Raw genomic sequence first — 20584 nt, 5'->3', positions numbered from 1 at the left:
CAAGGGATCAATCCAAGAAGAAGATATAACAATTATAAATATATACGCACCCAACATAGGAGCACCTCAATACATAAGGCAACTGCTAACAGCTATAAAAGGGGAAATCGACAGTAACACAATAATAGTGGGGGACTTTAACACCTTACTTACACCAATGGACAGATCATCCAAAATGAAAATAAATAAGGAAACAGAAGCTTGAAATCACACAACAGACCAGATAGATTTAATTGATATTTATAGGACATTCCATCCAAAAACAGCAGATTACACTTTCTTCTCAAGTGTGCATGGAACATTCTACAGGATAGATCACCTCTTGGGTCACAAATCAAGCCTCAGTAAATTTAAGAAAATTGAAATCATATCAAGCATCTTTTCTGACCACAATGCTATGAGATTAGAAATGAATTACAGGGGAAAAAAAGTTAAAAACACAAGCACATGGAGGCTAAGCAATACGTTACTAAATAACCAAGAGATCACTGAAGAAATAAAAAAATACCTAGAGACAAATGACAATGAAAGCACGACAATCCAAAACCTATGGGATGCAGCAAAAGCAGTTCTAAGGGGGAAGTTTATAGCTATACAAGCCTACTTGAAGAAAAAGAAAAATCTCAAATAAACAATCTAACCTTACACCTAAAGGAACTAGAGAAAGAAGAACAAACAAAACCCAAAGTTAGCAGAAGGAAAGAAATTATAAAGATCAGAGCAGAAATAAATGAAATAGAAACAAAGAAAACAACAGCAAAGATCAATAAAACTAAATGCTGTTTTTTTGAGAAGATAAACAAAATTGATAAACCATTAGCCAGACTCATCAAGAAAAAGAGGGAGAGGACTCAAATCAATAAAATTAGAAATGAAAAAGGAGAAGTTACTAACAACAGACACTGAAGAAATACAAAGCATCCTAAGAGACTACTACAAGCAACTCTATGCCAATAAAATGGGCAACCTGGAAGAAATGGACAAATTCTTAGAAACGTATAACCTTCCAAGACTGAACCAGGAAGAAATAGAAAATATGAACAGACTAATCACAAGTAATGAAATTGAAACTGTGATTAAAAATCTTCCAACAAACAAAAGTCCAGGACCAGATGGCTACACAGGTGAATTCTATCAAACATTTAGAGCAGAGCTAACACCCATCCTTCTCAAACTCTTCCAGAAAATTGCAGAGGAAGGCACACTCCCAAACTCATTCTGAGGCCACAATCACCCTGATACCAAAACCAGACAAAGGTACTACAAAAGAAGAAAATTACGGACCAGTATCATTGATGAATATAGATGCAAAAGTCCTCAACAAAATACTAGCAAACAGAATCCAACAACACATTAAAAGGATCATATACCATGATCAAGTGGGATTTTCCCCGGGGATGCAAGGATTCTTCAATATATGCAAATCAGTCAATGTGACAAATCATATTAAATTGAAGAAAAAAAATCATATGATCATCTCAATAGATGCAGAGAAAGCTTTTGACAAAATTCAACACCCATTTATGATAAAAACTCTCCAGAAAGTGGACATAGAGGGAAACTACCTCAACATAATAAAGGCCATATATGACAAACCCACAGCAAACATCAGTCTCAATGGTGAAAAACTGAAAGTATTTCCTCTAAGATCAGGAACAAGACAAGGATGTCCACTCTCACGACTATTATTCAACATAGTTTTGGAAGTCCTAGCCATGGCAATCAGAGAAGAAAAAGAAATAAAAGGAATACAAATTGGAAAAGAAGAAGTAAAACTGTCACTGTTTGCAGATAACATGATACTATACATAGAGAATCCTAAAGATGCCACCAGAAAACTACTAGAGCTAATCAATGAATGTGGTAAAGTTGCAGGATACAGAATTAATGCACAGAAATCTCTTGCATTCCTATACACTAATGATGAAAAATCTGAAAGAGAAATTAAGGAAACACTCCCATTTGTCACTGCAACAAAAGGAATAAAATACCTAGGAATAAACCTACCTAAGGAGACAAAAGACCTGTATGCAGAAAACTATAAGACACTGATGAAAGAAATTAAGGATGATACCAACAGATGCAGAGATATACCATGTTCTTAGATTGGAAGAATCAATAATGTGAAAATGACTATACTACCCAAAGCAATCTACAGATTCAATGCAATGCCTATCAAATTACCAATGGCATTTTTTACGGAAGTAGAACAAAAAATCTTAAAATTTGTATGGAGACACAAAAGACCCTGAATAGGCAAAACAGCCTTGAGGGAAAAAAACAGAGCTGGAGGAATCAGGCTCCCTGACTTCAGACTCTACTACAAAGCTACAGTAATCAAGACAATAAGGTACTGGCACAAAAACAGAAACATAGATGAATAGAGCAAGATAGAAATCCCAGAGGTAAACCCACGCACCTATGGTCAACTAATCTATGACAAAGGAGGCAAGGATATACAATGGAGAAAAGACAGTCTCTTCATAAGTGGTGCTGGGAAAACTGGACAGCTACATGTAAAAGAATGAAATTAGAACACTCCCTAACAGCATACACAAAAATAAACTCAAAATGGATTAGAGAGGGCTTCCCTGGTAGTGCAGTGGTTGGGAGTCCGCCTGCCGGTGCAGGAGGCGTGGGTTTGTTCCCTGGTCCGGGACGATTCCGCATGACGCGGAGCTGCTGGGCCCGCGGGCCGTGGCCGCTGGGCCTGCGCATCCGGAGCCTGTGCTCGCAGCGGGAGAGGCCGCGACAGTGAGAGGCCTGCGTGCCGCAAAAAAAAAAAAAAAAAAAAGGATCAGAGACCTAAATGTAAGACATGACACTATAAACCTCCTAGAGGAAAACATAGGAAGAACACTCTTTGACATAAATCACAGCAAGATCTTTTTTGATCCACCTCCTAGAGTAATGGAAATAAAAACAAAAATAAATGGGACCTAATGTAACTTAAAAGCTTTTGCACAGCAAACGAAACCATAAATGAGATGAAAAGATAACCCTCAGAATGGGAGAAAATATTTGCAAACGAATCAACAAAGGATTAATCTCCAAAATACATAAATAGCTCATGCAGCTCAATATTAAAAAAACAAACCACCCAATCCAAAAATGGGCAAAAGACCTAAGTAGACATTTCTCCAAAGAAGACATCCAGATGGCCAAAAAGCACATGATAAGCTGTTCAACATCACTAATTATTAGAGAAATGCAAATCAAAACTACAATGAGGTATCACCTCACACCAGTTAGATGGGCACCATCAGAAAATCTACAAACAACAAATGCTGGAGAGGGTGTGGAGGAAAGGGAACCCTCTTGCACTGTTGGTGGGAATGTAAATTGATACAGCCACTATGGAGAACAGTATGGAGGTTCCTTAAAAAACTAAAAATAGAATTACCATATGATTCTGCAATCCCACTACTGGGCATATACCCAGAGAAAACCACAATTCAAAAAGACACATGTGCCCCAATGTTCATTGCAGCACTATTTACGATAGTCAGGTCATGGAAGCAACCTAAATGTCTATTGACAGATGAATGGATAAAGAAGATGTGGTTCATATATACAATGGAATATTACTCAATCATAAAAAGGAACGAAATTGGGTCATTTGTTGAGACGTGGATGGATCTAGAGACTGTCATATAGAGTGAAGTAAGTCAGAAAGAGAAAAACAAATATTGTATATTAATGCATTTATGTGGAACCTAGAAAAATGGTACAGGTGAACCAGTTTGCAGGGCCGAAATAGAAACACAGATGTAGAGAACAAACGTATGGACAGGAAGCGGGTAAAGCAGCGGGGGGGTGGGGATTGTGGTGTGATGAATTGGGAGATTGGGATTGACATGTATACACTGACGTGTATAAAACTGATGACTAATAAGAACCTGCTGTATAAAAAAATAAATAAAATTCAAAAATTAAAAAAAGAAAAAAAAAGATTGACCGTAGAACAATTGGAGGGATAAAAAACAAACAAACAAGCAAACAAAAAAAACTAAGGACAAGAGTTTTTGCTTTTGTTTGTCTTAGTTTTGAGGGGGGAAAAGTTCTTGAATGTTTGTGTGAACACAGTTTTACACTGAGAGAATTCATTTGATACCAACCCCTCCAAGGTTTTTCTGGAATATGGAGGAGTTGGTATATGAAGAACACTTAACATTTGTCAACCACCTACTATGTGCCAGGTACTTCGCTTAACTTACTTCATGTAACTGTAACATTTTTACAATGTTTTACAAGATAAGCATTATAACCCCCATTTTTATGGACAACATGGAGGCACAGAGAGGCTAAGTAACTAATCCAATGTCACACAGCTAGGAAGTGAAGGAGCTGGGATCTGAATCCAGATCTGCCTGGTTCTAAAGCTCATACCCTTTGAACCACACCACCTTACCCTGTCTCTTTAAAAAAGTTGTGAATTCAGGACCTACTCCTAAAAGAGTACTACTTTTTTTTCTCTAAGCATTTCACCAAACAAATGAATCTACCCACCCTTTTGAACTATAGCAGGCAGGACATGGCCATGTGAATGTATAAGTTCAGTTGATGATGTGCACAGGTGTTGCTTGGGAATCAGGAGTCCTGCTGACCTTGGTGACACACCAGCCACATGCCAACAACATGTGGCTGTTGGCAGTCCTCACAGGACAGATGTAGTAAAGAGATGTTCAAGGACTAAACGGAGAAACAAATTTTTAAAATATTGTCCCAAATGCAGCAGAGTAAGAGCAAGTAAGTGAACAAAAACCTCTTACGGAAAAGCCAGAATTAAAGGTAGACTAAGGTAAACACTGGCTGCAGAGTGAAGAAGAGATCGCCAGTATATGAGGTTGCCTCTCCTCCCATCCCACCTTCTGCAGCAGGGACTCCACAGGGAGCATAGGAAAGCAAACCGGGGGGGAAAGCTGGGAGAGCGGAGGTTACAGGAAGTAAAGGCAACCAGAAAATGTAAATGTCAGTGCACCCAAGGCCATTGCAGGCACTAAGAAGTGTGTGGGTCCCCTCCTGAAGGCCAGGGCCTGACTTGTGGGGTCAGAACACTAGCAGGCCTCTCTGGGAAGGACTCTGATTCCCTGGCTCTCCCCCTTCCTCCAGGCCTGTTCTCCACCCAAAGTTACAGGCCCTGAGCCCAGTGTCCTGGGAACACTGCTCTCTACTCTCCAAGAAGAGCTGAAAGGAAAACTAATTCACAGTAAAGGATGTTTATAATCACCAATTCCCCCGGAACCAAGCTGTCTCCACTCTCCAACCCCGCCCAAGTTCTACTGAAGTTTGTAAACCTGAACTGAAACAAATTATGTTCTAGATATGATAGAAACCATCATAAACAGCACTTCCTGGAAAGTAGAACTCTTCTTGTAAAGCCAAAAAGTACTTCAGTTGTGGTAACTGCAGAACAGTGCACTGCACCTGCCGCACTAGGTTTTAAATGATGGCAGAGAATTGACAGTGCTTATGAAATCAATTTACAGGACTTTAACAAGATTTTTAAAAGATAGAATAGTGTAGAAAATATTGGAATGCACAGCCTGTGGTAAAGGTGAGTACTGGTTAGGAAAACTTCTGTTTCTATACACTATGATTGCCCACGGATAGTTATTGCACACATAGGCAGCAACTGTGTCATCAGGTAAAGCATATTTCTTACAGTTCTTACGGCTGGTTAGCAAAAAAGAAAATACTGGAAAACACTCCTTTAATATACCATAATACCTGACTTCTAATCCACCATAGACTTGAAATATAAATAGATGAGATTAGATTATGCCCTTTCCTAAAATTCAATAAATGTGTTTTGAAGTGCAAATTTCAGATTATTCCTGTTATTTCCAACAGCAGGTTCTTTTGAAAGCAAATAAATGTATAAAGGCCCGTAATGGCCTTTTAAGTGGCAAAACATCATTGGATGCCTTGGCATGGAGGAAAAGGAGGTGTAACTGCGTGGGTTTTTCCAAGCCTTATCCCAAGGTCAATGTGGGAGAGAGTGTCTGGGGGAAGCTCAATCTAGAGAGTTATATACTCTGACAGTCTTAGGCATAAGCATGAGAGGGTGAAAGGCAGAATGAAAGAAACCACAAAAAAGGGAAACAAACAGAAAATGCTCAACGTTGAAACTGTGAGCCCTTGATACTAGCATCACAGTCAAAAATAAACCAAGGCCGTGGTTCCTAATGATGCTTCTGGGGTTTTTGTGAGTATCCCATAGTAAAAGGGATATAGTTCCGCAGATACAAAAGGCCAAACATTGTATGATTCCATTCATATGAAATATGGAGAAGAGGTAAACCCAGAGAAACAATAAGCAAATTGGTAGCTGCCAGGGGTTGGGGGTAGGGAGGGTGAGGGCTGAGTACTTGATGGGGACCGGGTTTCCTTTTGAGGTGATGAAAATGTTCTGGAACTAGATAGAGGTGGTAGGTGTACAACATTGTAAATGTATTAAATACCACTAAATTGTATGTTTAAAAATGGTTAGTTTGGGCTTCCCTGGTGGCACAGTGGTTGAGAGTCCACCTGCCGATGCAGGGGACACGGGTTCGTGCCCCGGTCCGGGAAGATCCTACATGCTGCGGAGCGTCTGGGCCCGTGAGCCATGGCCGCTGAGCCTGCGCGTCCGGAGCCTGTGCTCCGCAACGGGAGACGCCACAGCGGTGAGAGGCCCGCGTACCGCAAAAAAAAAAAAAAAAAAAAGGTTAATTTTATGCTATGTAGATTTCACCTCAGTTTTAATTAATTAATTGATTTTGATATTTATAGAGTTTATTTTGATATTAATCTTATTTCCCATTTTGATTCTCTTCATTTCTTTCTGTGGATTCAAATTACCATCTAGTGTCAATTCCTAACTCCAACATAGCTTCGTTCTATGCCCCTCCTTTGCACGGTTATTGTCAAATATATATTACATTTCTAGGTCATATGCTCAATAGTACAATTTTATATTGCTTTATGCAATTATTTTTCTTTAATTCTTTTTGTCACAATTTAATCTTTTTACTTTTTCATACCATTTTTAAAGGTTACTTTCCATTTACAATTATTATAAAATATTGGCTATATTCCGTGTAGAAAAGTACTTGCTGATTCATAAGAAATTTGACTTTCAGAGGTTTCTGGTTGGCTTAAAGCAGCATCACTGTCCAGTTTTGTGCCTTTTCTTGGGCTGAAGACCACAGCCTCTCAGTAACAGCCAATTAATTGGCACATTCATGATAGGGATCTATTCACAGACTGCCTTATCATCTGCTTCAGAAAGTAAATGGCAGGATACCACAATCCATGCATTCATGTTTACTAAACACCTCTGTGCATGGGCTGCCAAGCCAACGGGGCACAGACTTTGCCTTCCAGGGGTTCTGAGAAGCACAGCAGGATTACTTCTCTGCTGTTGGCCGGGGTGTGGGGATGGGGGTGGGGTGTCTGGATGGCTTCCCCTCTACATTGGGTGGTAGAGAAAGCTTGCACTTAGGAAAGAAAGGCCTGTGATCAAATCCCAGTTCCACTTAATTGCACTTGTGACTTAACCTCAGTTTCCTTACCTGTAGAATGGGGATGACATCTACTCAAAGGGTGGCTAGAGGAATAAGTAAGGTAGTGTGTGTCATGTACCTAAGCAGGGTGTTGGCTGTAGTAGGTTCTTGATAACAGGTGGCTGTTTTTAATTAAATGTGAACACGTGGGGTGTGGGAAGGGCATTTTGGCCAGAGGGAGCGGCCAGGGGACAGAGAAAGTTCTACCTTGGAGGTTGAACTAGAGGGTGGGGGCCGGGTGAAGTACAGGTAATGTAACAGGCTATGTAATAGGGGAGGCTCTGTAATAAGGGAGGCTGGGCAAGGCTAGGGACCCATCCTGCAAGGGAAGGGGCACCTCCCTCTATGCTAGGGAATTGAGCTTGACCCTGTGGATAGGAAGGTAGTACACAGAATCTCCCATCCAAACCCCTCTGCCACAGTCACCATCAGCTGTTCTGGTACCTTTCACTCTCCAGATCTTTACAGAATTTATGAACATCACCTCTAGGACACTGACACTCTTTGATGAAAGCATCTCACTTAAATTGCCTGGACAAAGGAATGTAAACTGGTTAATGAACTTAGGAATTTCTCAACAAGTATCTGCTGAGTGAATATCTGTTCTAGACTCCACAGGGATAACCTTATAACCTCAGCCTGGGAGACGACATACTCACAAAGTGACAACGCAGGAAATGCCGAAATGAGCGGGGGGGGGGGGGGGGGGAAGCCCGAGGGTGCTTCAAGAAAGCTCACACTGGTGGGCAGGGCCAGTTCTGGAGGCATTTCCTATAGCTGGGGTCTCTCAGCTCCTCACATCACATAGAGCTGGTTAACACAGACACTGTTTAGAATTGTGGGTGCACGGTGATAATAAAAAGCAGACCTATTTTTGGTTGATTTTATTAGTGATTTAAAACTCCAAAGACAAAGCCCCACTTATTCCTTGCATCCAGGACCCCCTCCTCCATTTGGAATTTGGGTGCATCATCTCTGAGACTTAATTTCAGAATCAGCAAAAGGGGATAAACATTTGAGATGGTGAAATGAGATAATGTGACTGAAAATGCCTCCGGGGCCAGGGTTTGACTCAGAATATGGCATTTTTTTTTTTCTCAGAATATGACACTTAACATGAGTTCCTTTTCTTCTCTCATCCTCTTTTCTTCTCTCCCACCCAAAGTGGTCCCAGAATCCAGGGTAGATAAATCAGCCAATGTTATTCAGTTCTCCTTCTGCCTATGCCAGCTCTGTGCATCCTAGCACACCCCACTCGGGTTGACGAAAAAGTAAGAAGTGTGGCAGAAACAGCAGTCTTGACTTCTCTAGCTAACACAGGCCAAAAATCTTTGGGTTCCTATGTGGGCCTCTTAGTGTTCCTAAAAGCATCACCTCAAAACTCACCCTGAGCAAACATGGAGAGCAGGGAAAATGCTGTCTCTTGTCACCTCTTAATTTCCATACGCCTACACTCTTTCTGGTGTGAAAACAATAGCGTACACAGTCTTTCACAGATAATGAGAAAAACAGCTAGAATTTGTTTCTAAGTGAAAAAAAGGGGGCTGAAAGCTTACAAAGTACTATTGCTACAAAGAAATGAAAACATTTCCCCCCTCCCCCCTTCTTTTTTTTTTTTGTTTTGTTTTGTTTTATGTGATACGCGGGCCTCTCACTGTTGTGGCCTCTCCCGTCGCGGAGCACAGGCTCTGGACGCGCAGGTTCAGTGGCCATGGCTCACGGGCCCAGCCGCTCCGCGGCATGTGGGATCTTCCCGGACCGGGGCACGAACCCATGTCCCCTGCATCGGCAGGCGGACTCTCAACCACTAGCACCACCAGGGAAGCCCCCCCTCCCTTTTTAACTAGGGTTTTTACAGGCTAAAAGCAACTTCTCCGCCCTGCTTTAAGAGCGAGAGGTTGGAAAATACATTTATTTGCTCACGCAGTCAGATACTTAAAAATACACACTATTAGTAATGAACGTATTCTAGGTGAGAAACCTCCTGCTCCCGGCACATCAGAAACTGAAATGGTTTCATCCCATAGTGTCTGAGGGAGCCGGATTCTGAGGAGGGGATCTCTTTCCTCAACTCAATTGGAAGCTTGGAAGACTGGGTTCTAGAGAACAAACAAACAAAGCCTCCCGAGCGCCGCCACCGCCTCGTGGCTATCCTGTTAGCACCCAACATCCTGCACCATGTCCGCCTCCTGCACACAAGGCCTGTGGTTTTCTACTAAGCGGGCCAAGGCACTAAGCTTTTCTCTATAGACAACACTTTCCTGGCCTGCAAACTGTGCAAGAAAAACAATTCCAACAAGACAAAACTTCAGCGGGAGCGGTTCTCGACCGCGTCTTGAAAAACCCGGAACGTTTATTGGCGGAGCAACGTGAAACCCTTTCTTTTTGGGGTGGTCCTGGGAGAAACAGGCCACACAGTGACAACAAATGCAACGAGGTCCCGCAGGCTTCCCCAAGAAAATCCGACCCCGCTCCCCCTCCATATCCAAAACCCTGCCGCGGGGCCGGCTGCATCCTCCAAAACCCAGTGCAAAGGGGCATCAGCTGAGCCCGCAGCGGGGGTGGGACGGGCACCCCACCTGGATATGAGTTGGGGAGACTCCGATCTCAGCCCTAAGGCGCAGTCAGGGGCACCCACTGAGTCCCGGAGCAGCAGCGTCCCTCCTCCTCCCGCCCGCCCCATTCCCGAAGAAGCCCGGGCTACGAGGCCGGGGGTGGGGACAGGGAGGGAATGCCGGGGTCAACTCTCACCTGGTTTGGGGCCTCGGGCGCGGGCCGACAGCAAGGGGCCGCATAGACTGAGCCCCGCGGCGACGAGCAGCAGCCACCGCGGTCCCATTGTCCGGAGGCTCAGGGCGTTCGGCGCGGTCGGTGCGGCGCTGCTCCGGGAGACGGGCCCCGCCGCCGGGAGGCTCGGGCCGCACGCTCTGTCCCTCCACGCCCTCCTCGCGCAGGGTCCGGAGGGCGGCAGGGGCGGGCAGACACAGCGCTAGCCGCTGGGCAGGAGGAGGCTGCTCGGCGTGTCTGGCGGCCCTGGGCAGGACAAGGGGCGGTGGGCGCGGGCGGGGGCGGGGTGCGCGGCCGCCGGGCCGGAAAGGGCGTCCCCTGACGTCGAGTGTGCGCCTAGACGCGGCCGCCGCCCACCGGTCCCTCTGCAGTCTCTGGGCCACCCACGGGGCTCGGCGACCTAGCCGGCCCTCTCTCCCGGTGCGCCGGCCGCCCAGCGCCCCGGCTGCTAGACGCTGCCCCGCAACTGAGACGTTGTTTCCTTGGCCTTCGCCTTGGACACGCGAAGCTACCAGTAACTCAGTCTGGTGGGAACCTTTGCTCTCGGGGAGCAAAGACATTGGCAGAGAACCTCCGATCAGGGATGCGCCCCTCCCTACCCTCGGGCCGGACCTCAGGCCGAGCAATGCGCCGCGTTTGAAAATTCGGCGTTCAGCTACAAGTTTGAAAGTGACTTGTGTTTTTGTAATTTGGGGATAGTGAATTTAAAAGTTTATACTGTAGAGACAGGGTTGCCTGCTGATGAGAAGGGGCTCTTAGCTTTGAACAGAATTCTTGACGTTTCTTACTCGCTTCTCTTTGTTTCCCTACTTAGCTATTTCATACGTCGGGCACTTATTTCTTCGACACAATGACTGCGAGTGGATACAATCATCCAGTACCAAGAACAGGTTCTCCACTTTCGCACTCGGGCACGGCTGCAACTTTCTCCCTCTATCCAGAGCTCTCAGCCGCGCTGCGCATACACCTGCGCGGCCTTTTCCGGAAGGCGGGCGGGCTGGGCTTTCCCCACGCGCCGGGCAGTACTTGGGCGCCTCCTGCGAGCGGGATGCCCGGAAGGCGAAGTGCCCAGGTAACTCACACTTTCTGCACGCTGCGACTCGAGTTTAATGGAGTTCGGCCAAATTCAAGTCAAGAGGGGGAGGGCACTCGAGCCTCTGGCTGAGGGGCCCCTGGGGGACAGCGCGGCTGAGGCTCCGCAGGGAGGAGCCCGCAGATTATTTTGTTTAGAGAGCATATCTAGTGAGCGCGTCTTTCAGACCGCAAAGGGAAATGGGTCCCCTCAACGGGCCGTTTCTGGGAAAGTTTACCCGCAGCCCCTTCTCCTCCCAGATGTCGGGGTGTGTTCTGCACCCTGGGTCTGATAAACTGCTATTGAGAGTCACTGGTCAGGTTTCTAAGCTTTTTAAAAAGGGAATTTCGCGCAGTATCATTCCCCAAGGAGAGCCCTGACACTTAAACCAGTGGAGAAAATACAGCAGAGACCATCTCCTTCTTCCCTGTATTCCCCCTCATCATCCTCAGAACACAGCGTCTTCTTGTACATAGAAGTTGCTCAGTAAATTACCGAATAACCCAATTCATTAACGCTATTTTTTAAAAAATTGCTTATTCAATTCTCGGAGGAAAACATATCCAAGAGTAGTTGTGAATCATTAAAATTAGATATTTCTCCATTCTCTATCAACATACTATTTCTTTTTTATCAACCCTAAGACGCCATTGATTTCAAAACGTCATTTTGATTTATGTACCACAAGCAAGGAAAACAATGGTGCCAATTAAACTGTGACATACCATTGCTTGTAAGATGCATCTCAATTGCAGGACTGTTTAAACATGAAGAAAGGCCATCTCAGAATCAATCAAATACAGGGTAAAAATATAAAAGTAATTAATATATGTGGCAAAATATTGTAACAGTTCAAGGATATAAAATGAAAAGTAAAAGTGTCTTCAGCCTTCCCTTCTAAGAACCACATCTGCTTGATGACCACTGTTAAAAGTTTCTTTCCATCATTCAAGAAATTGTAATCACATACAAGTATATACGTATGTATAGCCTTAAGAATGGAGTACTCTGACTATACTTTTAAATTTTATCTGTTTCATTGCTGGAAAATGTTTTAACCATTTTCTAAAACTAAAGTTTAAAAGGAATTTTTTTTTTTTTTGCTTCATTATTAGAACAGCATGTACCTCTAGTGACAAAAAGAGGTCTGCTGAAAGAATGAAATGCTTAAATAAATTCTTTGTGCCCATTAACTAAAGTATCCATGATAGTGGGGCTTCAATACACGGAACAAAGGAGGAGAGTGGAACAGAATGAGGTATTTCTTCCTCACTTTAGTGTTCTCTAAAGATTGTGGATTGCTAGTTGAGCAGCACCAGAAAGTGAACTTACCTTCAAAAACAGTGGTTTTACATGAAAGGATGCTCAATATCACTAATCATTAGAGAAACGTAAATAAAAACTACAATGAGGTATCACCTCACACCATTCAGAATGGCCATCATCCGAAAATCTACAAACAAATGCTGGAGAGGGTGTGGAGGAAAGGGAACCCTCTTGCCCTGTTGGTGGGAATGTAAAATGATACAGCCACCGTGAAAAACAGTATGGAGGTTCCTTAAAAAACTAAAAATAGAACTACCATATGACCCAGCAATCCCACTACTGGGCATATACCCTGAGAAAACCATAATTCAAAAAGAGTCATGTAGGGCTTCCCTGGTGGCGCAGTGGTTGAGAGTCCGCCTGCCGATGCAGGGGACATGGGTTCGTGCCCCGGTCCGGGAAGATCCCACATGCCGCGGAGCGGCTGGGCCCGTGAGCCTGCGCGTCCAGAGCCTGTACTCTGCAACAGGAGAGCCACAACAGTGAGAGGCCCGTGTACCGCAAAAAACAAAACAAAACAAAACAAAAAAAAGAGTCAGGTACCACAATGTTCATTGCAGCTCTATTTACAATAGCCAGGACATGGACGCAACCTAAGTGTCCATCGACAGATGAATGGATAAAGAAGATGTGGCACATATATACAAGGAATATTACTCAGCCATAAAAAGAAATGAAATAGAGTTATTTGTAGTGAGGTGGAAGGACCTAGAGACTGTCATACAGAGTGAAGTAAGTCAGAAAGACAAAAATAAATACCGTATGCTAACACAAATATATGGAATCAGAAAAAAAAAAGTTTCTGAAGAACCTAGGGGCAGGACAAGAATAAAGACACAGATGTAGAGAATGGACTTGAGGACACAGGGAGGGGGAAGGGTAAGCTGGGACGAAGTGAGAGAGTGGCATGGACTTATATATATGACCAAATATAAAATAGATAGCTAGTGGGAAGCAGCCGCATATCACAGGGAGATCAGCTCAGTGCTTTGTGACCACCTAGAGGGGTGGGATAGGGAGGGTGGAAAGGAGAGGCAAGAGGGAGGAGATATGCAGATATATGTATATGTATAGCTGATTCACTTTGTTATACAGCAGAAACTAACACACCATTGTAAAGCAATTATACTCTAATAAAGTTGTTATAAAACAAACAATAAAAAACAGTGGTTTTGACTTTTAACATGCACAAGTGCAGATTCCTGGGCTCCATCCAAGACCTATAACATCAGATTCTACACTTTTACAAGCACCCTCAGGTGATGGTAATGTCCGAGGGTTTCCAGACCAAAGTTGTGAGTAACAATATTCTAAGACAGTGTTCTCAAACTTCAGCATGGATCAGAATCACCGGGAAGACGTGTTAAATCCCAGCGCTAAGCTCCATTTCCGGAGTTCCTGATTCAGCGGGTCTGGGAAATGGACTGAAAATTTGCATTTTTAACCAGATCCCAGGTGACGCTGAGGCTGCTGGGGACACATTTTGAAAACCACTGCTTTGAGAGGGAAAAAGAACTGGATTCCATATAGTTTGTGTTGCTTTTCTTTAAATGACACAATATTTCAAGCATAGAAAACTACAGAGCCTAATATAACACCCATGGCATTTAATTTTATATATATATATATATATATATATATATATATATATAATTGTTTAAGCTTTTTCATTTCCCTTTTCTGATTCCATTCTTTTTACCTGCCTGGAAGAGTAACTTTCTTATCCACGTTTTTGTATTTTAAGTTTAGTACATTTGTACTTCCCCTCAATTTTTTTTCTTAGTATTGTTTTGTGTGTTTTAAATATTTACATGAAGAGTAACATACTCTAAGAATACTTTTGCAGTTTGCATTATTTTAGATTTACCTGTTTGATACCTGTATATCTAAATTTTTTAAACTATAGTATTGATATTTCCTTGTATTATATAACCACATTTTATTCTTCTAAAGGTATCTATTTTATCTGTAGTTTCGGCCTCACTTTTATTCCTAATATAACTTATTTCTACTTCTTTTCCCCCTTGATGAATCTGGCCAAAGGTTGGAAATGACCTTTTTTTTTTTTTTTTTTGCGGTACGCAGGCCTCTCACCGCTGTGGCCTCTCCCACTGCGGAGCACAGGCTCTGGACACGCAGGCTCAGCGGCCACAGCTCACGGGCCCAGCCGCTTCGCTGCATGTGGGATCCTCCCGGACCGGGGCACGAACCCGTGTCCCCTGCATCAGCAGGCGGACTCTCAACCACTGTGCCACCAGGGAAGCTCCAGAAATGACCATTTTTTAATGCCCATCTTTTTGTTTTGTTGCTTTTATTGCTTAATTTTAGTGTCCTTAATTTTCACACAGGCTTTAAAAATTTTTCCTTCTTTCTACTTTCTTTGGATTTACTCTTAATTATCCTAACCTTTTGAACTGATTGCTTAGCTTAGCTTTCACTTCTTCTCCCTGAAATGACCGCTTTGGCTACATTTGCAAGTTTTGATATGTTCAAATATGCAATTCAGGCCTAAATATTTTGTCAACTTCATTCTATCTTCTTCCATCCATAAGTTATTGGAAGTTTTGACTGGCTTTTTTGTGATTAATTTCCAGTTTTGTGTTATGGTCTGTTGGTGATGTTCTGTTTTCTCTACAAAAGTTCCTGTAATATTTGTGTGCTGTTTAGGGCTTCTTGAAAAAGATATCAATCTCTCTACTTCTTTTGTTCCATGTTACCCATACCAAAACCTTTTTTGTTCCTGGTTTTAGAGCAAATACGTGCAGGTTCCCTGGAGTAGAAAATTGACCCAGCCAGAGATGGCTACCTCACATATTAATATCCCTTGGAAATGAAATCTCATCATTGCAGCGTCATTCATATTGGAACCACTTAATATTGGTTCCCTGTTTTCATTTCCCGTTTGAACTTGTCTGGCACCAAAATGAGTCACTAGCTATCCTCTCATAGTGTGTTTGGTATTTAGTAGTGTTTTAAAACAAATGTACTATCCAAATGGTGAAAGTTTTAATCCCAAGATCCTATGAAAGCAGTTTTGTTTAAACCCATTAGATGACTTACCTGCTTCAGCTATTCCAGTTACTCCTCCCCTGATTGAAGCCCTCTGAGGACAACACTATATCCCGAAAACTTGCCTTAATAATTTCATTTTGGAAGCTAACGGTGGTGATATCCAGGCTTCTACGAAATGAAATCAAGCTGTATGCAAATTAGGTGTGCGATTCTCCAGATTTTGTGCAGATATCTCTATAGTTTTTTTTAAAATAAATTTATTTATTTTATTTATTTTTTGGCCGCATTGGGTCTTCGTTGCTGCGCTTTCTCTAGTTGCGGTGAGCAGGGTCTACTCTTTGTTGCGGTGCGTGGGCTTCTCATTGCGGTGGATTCCCTTTGTTTCAGAGCACGGGCTCTAGGCACACGGGCTCAGTAGTTGTGGCTCGCGGGCTCTAGAGCGCAGGCTCAGTAGTTGTGGCGCACGGGCTTAGTTGCTCCGAGGCATGTGGGATCTTCCCGGACCAGGGCTCAAACCCATATCCCCTGCACCGGCAGGAGGATTCTTAACCACTGTGCCACCAGGGAAGCCCCTCTACATTTGTTTTTAAAGCAAACAGTAGATCTGTAATCATGGTACAAGCTAACCAACGGAAGTCCCGTTTCTACCTTTTGTTGATACAAACCTGCATTGGTATTTTGGGTTTAGAAGTAAAGTTAATCTTTTATAATAGGTCAACAATGCATTTCCACTAATTATACCATGGACAGAATGGTAGACTATCCCTGTGGTTTGGGGTGCTCGTAAAGGTCAAATTCAGTATCTGTTAAAAAGCAAACAATAGAAACTTGTTCAAGTTATATAAGGTGAACTCAATATCTTTCACTTCTCATATCTGTTCATTTCCCTTTTGTAGTAGTGAGGATTCTCCGGAGAAACAGAACCAATAGGATACATAGAGATGTATGTAAGAGGAGAATTATTATTGAAACTGGCTCACATGGTTATGGAAGCCAAGAAGTCCCACCATGAGCTGCTGTCTGAAAGCTGGTGACCAGGAAAGCAGTGGTATAATTCAATGAGTCCAAAGGCCTGAGAACCAGGGGAAGTGATGGTATAGCTCCCAGTCTGAGACTGAAGGCCCGAGAACTGGGGGGCTACTGGTGTTAAGTCCCAGAGTCTGAAGGCTTGAGAACGAGGAGCTCTGATGTCGCAGAGTAGGAGAAGACAGATGTTCCAGCTCAAGAAGAGAGAAAGAGAATTCCCCCTGCCTGCACCTTTTTGTTCTTTTTGGGCCCTCAACAGATTGGATGATGGTTGTGCACATTGGTAAGGGTAATCTTTACTCAGTGTGCAGATTCAAATGCTTATCTACTCTGGAAATACCCTCACAGATATACTCAGAAATAGTATCTTATTAGCTATCTGGGCATCCCTTTGCCAGGTCATGTTGACACATAAAATTAACCATCACACCTTCCAATATATTTTAGCTAAGAGATGTTATACTCTGAGGAAACAACAGTGAGGCAACCTAGACAATCTGTATGCACTATTTTATTTGAAGAGAGCATTTGCACTGTTAAACTGAGATAATCAGTAACTGTCTCATGTATACAAGGGCCAAAAGCCATACTGGGACTCCTGAGAGGTGGTGGCAGTCTCTCTCCTTCTCAACCCCCTGTCAGGATCCGATGCTGGGCTTCCACCTCCCCACCATTCTCAAGGCACTGCCAGGCTCTGGACATACAGCAGTGACTGTAACAGTCTCTGTCCTCTGGAGCTTAGAGGAGACTTAGAAGGCTCTATTTTAACCTGTTACTAAGTCCTGGTTGCAGTAATAGAGGCAATGGATTTTTCAAAAAGCTGATCAGCAGTTAGACCACCCAGTACTCACCAGAATTTCTCAAAATAGAGACAGCTTCCACCATTCAGAGTTCTGTGGTTTGCCTCTTGGAATGTTGAGGAGTACCACAAACCCCTACCTAACCACAGTCCAAGTTGTAAAAATTACGTCATGAACAGCACCTCTAATTAGTGCCTGACCACACACACATACACCAACATACACAGCATGGTTCTGGTCTTTCAGTGACATAAGGGAGATGTGTGTTAAAAATCAAAATTCAGTTGAGTAGATTTGAAGATCTAATTGGCGTTATTGAAAGGTGCAAGAATCAGGCATCATCCCGTGTAACAACTAGAAAGGCACACTAAGGGGGTTTTTATAGGCTGGTGGAGGGTGGGGAAAGAAGGTCTAAGCAGAAGAAAAGAAAGGATTTGTTTCAAGCCAGGCCATCTTCTTTTGGGGGAAGGGTACTGCAGGGGTCTTTATCGTGCAGATTAGCTCAATAGTGTTGATCCAGAAATTTAAGATTGACTGTTTTAAAGGTCACATTTCTGGGCGGGGTTAAAACTGCAATCAAGTCTTGCTTTGCTGTGATGTGGGTGGAGAGTGAGAATGAGTCCATTTTGGGCTTGTAATTTTTTTTTTTAACGTATGCCATGTCAGACAGTGATCTCACTGATTGGGTCTCCTTCTTCATCACAAACTTCCAAAATATTAAAGTATGCAAAGGCTCGCCCTCTCTTGGAGATCACTAGAGCACATTCTCTGCGAGTAGTTAGAGTCCTGTTAAGTCTTTTTTGCCTTTTTAAGTTCCAGGTGCTAAAAAGTGGAGTTCGGGGCAAGCATGGACCCCCCTCAGCGTTCCAGACCAAAAATCATTTTTGTAACAGTGGAAACATGATCAAACATACATCAAAATACAGGAGTCAGCTATGCAAAAATGAAGTTAGTGTTTCAATTGCTCCGTGTTTTAAAAAGCAAACCCAGTTTTTCCCCTTCTTCCTATGAGTAAGAAAAGCTATGAGCCCTGGGGAGGAAGCTGGTGAACGGTAGCAGAATATGCCACCCCAAAATATGCCTCCTTCTCTGGGTCGCTCATTCATCCATGTCCCTTAAAGATCTCAAAAAAGAAGCGGTTGGTAATATCTTCAACAATAACCTCATCTTGGGGGTCAACGGAGAGAAAACATTTCACAGCTTTCCTCGAGGATGTTGGCATGATAGAAAGATCTTTCTCCATAAAAATAACACTCAAGCATGTCACTCAGTGCTGGAGTAAGTTAAAACGAGCCCCCCCCCCCTTTTTTCCCCAGATAAACAAAAACTGAGACAATTTATTGTTAGCCATCTTACATACTAAAGTTCTTCAGTCTGAAAGAGAGTGACCCTAGACAGAATCCACAAAAAAGACACAGTATCAGTAAAGGTAATTTAAGACAAGCCCCTTTTTGAGAGGCTGTGAAAGGTTGGCTTTTACCTCCAAACATCTTTCCTTAATTTTGTCTCTTCCTGTACATTTCCACTAAAAGTCTTTCCTAGAGCACGAAGAAGGAAGCTTAACGTAACTCCTACCTCCTCCCAGTTCCTGTTCCTCACCTAATGCTAGCTGTAGGGTACAGGGAGGTTTATTCTCAAGGTGAAGCTTTACTGTATGTTTATTTGATTCCTTTTACAGAAGCCTGTAGTAAGGGTAATACATTAAAACACACACACACACATACGCATCTACAAACTGCTGAGACAACACTGTTTCAAGGTGTCCTATGTCAAAAATCTGTATAAGCCTGAAACAATCATCAAAGTAGCAGATTCTACTCTTTTAAAATTTGAATTTTCCAAATTCTGTCAAGCTTACCTTCAAGTTTAGTGTGCCAAATGAGCATAAGCGAACTGTTTCTGAATACGGGGTAACCTCCGTGGAAAATAAAGCCTGTTGAATGAATGAACAGAATACAAAGTATTGGAGTGAGGGGGGTCCAGCCCGAGAGCCTGGATTACTGTTGTGGCAGAGACAGCTGATTGGTCCCCAGGTATCACTGTTCCCTTTCTTTACAAATAGAACCACCTCCCTCTCTACCCCTGGGTTTTAATTGGGCGCATGACTTAGCTAGGAACTTTACTTCCCAGCCTCTCTTGAAGCTAGTCATGGTCATGTAACTAAGTTTTTTTTTTTTTTAAATTTATGTATTTTATTTTTGGCTGTGTTGGGTCTTCGTTGCCATGCGTGGGCTTTCTCTAGCTGTGGCGAGAGGGGGCTACTCTTCTTTGCGGTGCGTGGGCTTCTCACTGCAGTGGTTTCTTGTTGTGGAGAATGGCCTCTAGGCGTGCGGGCTTCAGTAGCTGTGGCACATGGGCTCAGTAGTTGTGGCTCATGGGCTCTAGAGTGCAGGCTTAGCAGTTGTGGCACACGGTCTTAGTTGCTCCGTGGCATGTGGGATCTTCCTGGACCAGGGCTTGAACCCGTGTCCCATTGGCAGATGGATTCTTAACCACTGCGCCACCAGGGAAGCCCCATGTAACTAAGTTTTGGCCAGCAGACTGTAATCAGAAATAACATATGGAGCTTGAAACAAAATGACTTGCCCCGGACTTCTTTCCCCCTTCCTGCCAGCCAGGAATCAGTGATAAGGACAGAGCCAACTGGCCAGCTTGGATCCCTGGTAACTTGTGGGACTGCTCACCTGCCTTTGAGAAAACAAACTTCTACCTTGTGTCAGCCACAGCGTCTTGGATCTCTTGGTGCCAGCAGTTCACTCTTGAAGGGGAAAATTTGCCATCCCCACAATATGCCTCTCTGGTAGAAGGATTACTTTGAGCTGGTTATTTTTGAAAAACAGCAGATATAGGAGAAGCTCTGAAAACCAAGTAAAGTTACACTCTTTTAAAAGACATTTACGTTTATAAGGGAACTCTCCATTCGTTAAGGGTGTTTCCTTCTCTGAACAAGGAAGAGTGACTAAATCTCTAGAAACTCTTATCAGTGGAAAAGGCAGAGGCTGAAATCTGCATAA

At 43.3% G+C, this 20584-nt stretch overlaps 1 protein-coding gene across 2 annotated transcripts in view; it reads right to left on the bottom strand.

The window, feature by feature from the left end:
* The window catches only part of F2R (coagulation factor II thrombin receptor), a 30913-nt gene extending 10553 nt beyond the window's left edge, over nt 1–20360 (bottom strand). Inside the window, exons 1-2 of one of the 2 annotated variants that reach the window (XM_060295907.2) lie at nt 20281–20360; nt 19429–19503 (exon numbers count right to left, since the gene is read on the bottom strand). In XM_060295907.2, coding sequence (XP_060151890.1) covers nt 19429–19456 — 28 coding nt within the window. In that variant the 5' untranslated portion in view covers nt 19457–19503; nt 20281–20360. Of the gene's footprint in view, nt 1–10298; nt 10584–19428; nt 19504–20280 lie in introns of those variants that run through there. The other variant, XM_030846144.3, reaches the window with a different exon arrangement.
* Nucleotides 20361–20584: the final 224 nt, after the last annotated feature.

Source organism: Globicephala melas, chromosome 3 (genome assembly GCF_963455315.2).
Source record: "Globicephala melas chromosome 3, mGloMel1.2, whole genome shotgun sequence".
NCBI lineage: Eukaryota > Metazoa > Chordata > Mammalia > Artiodactyla > Delphinidae > Globicephala > Globicephala melas.
Note: the sequence above shows the minus strand (reverse complement) of the source record. Positions and strands in the feature narration are given on the sequence as shown.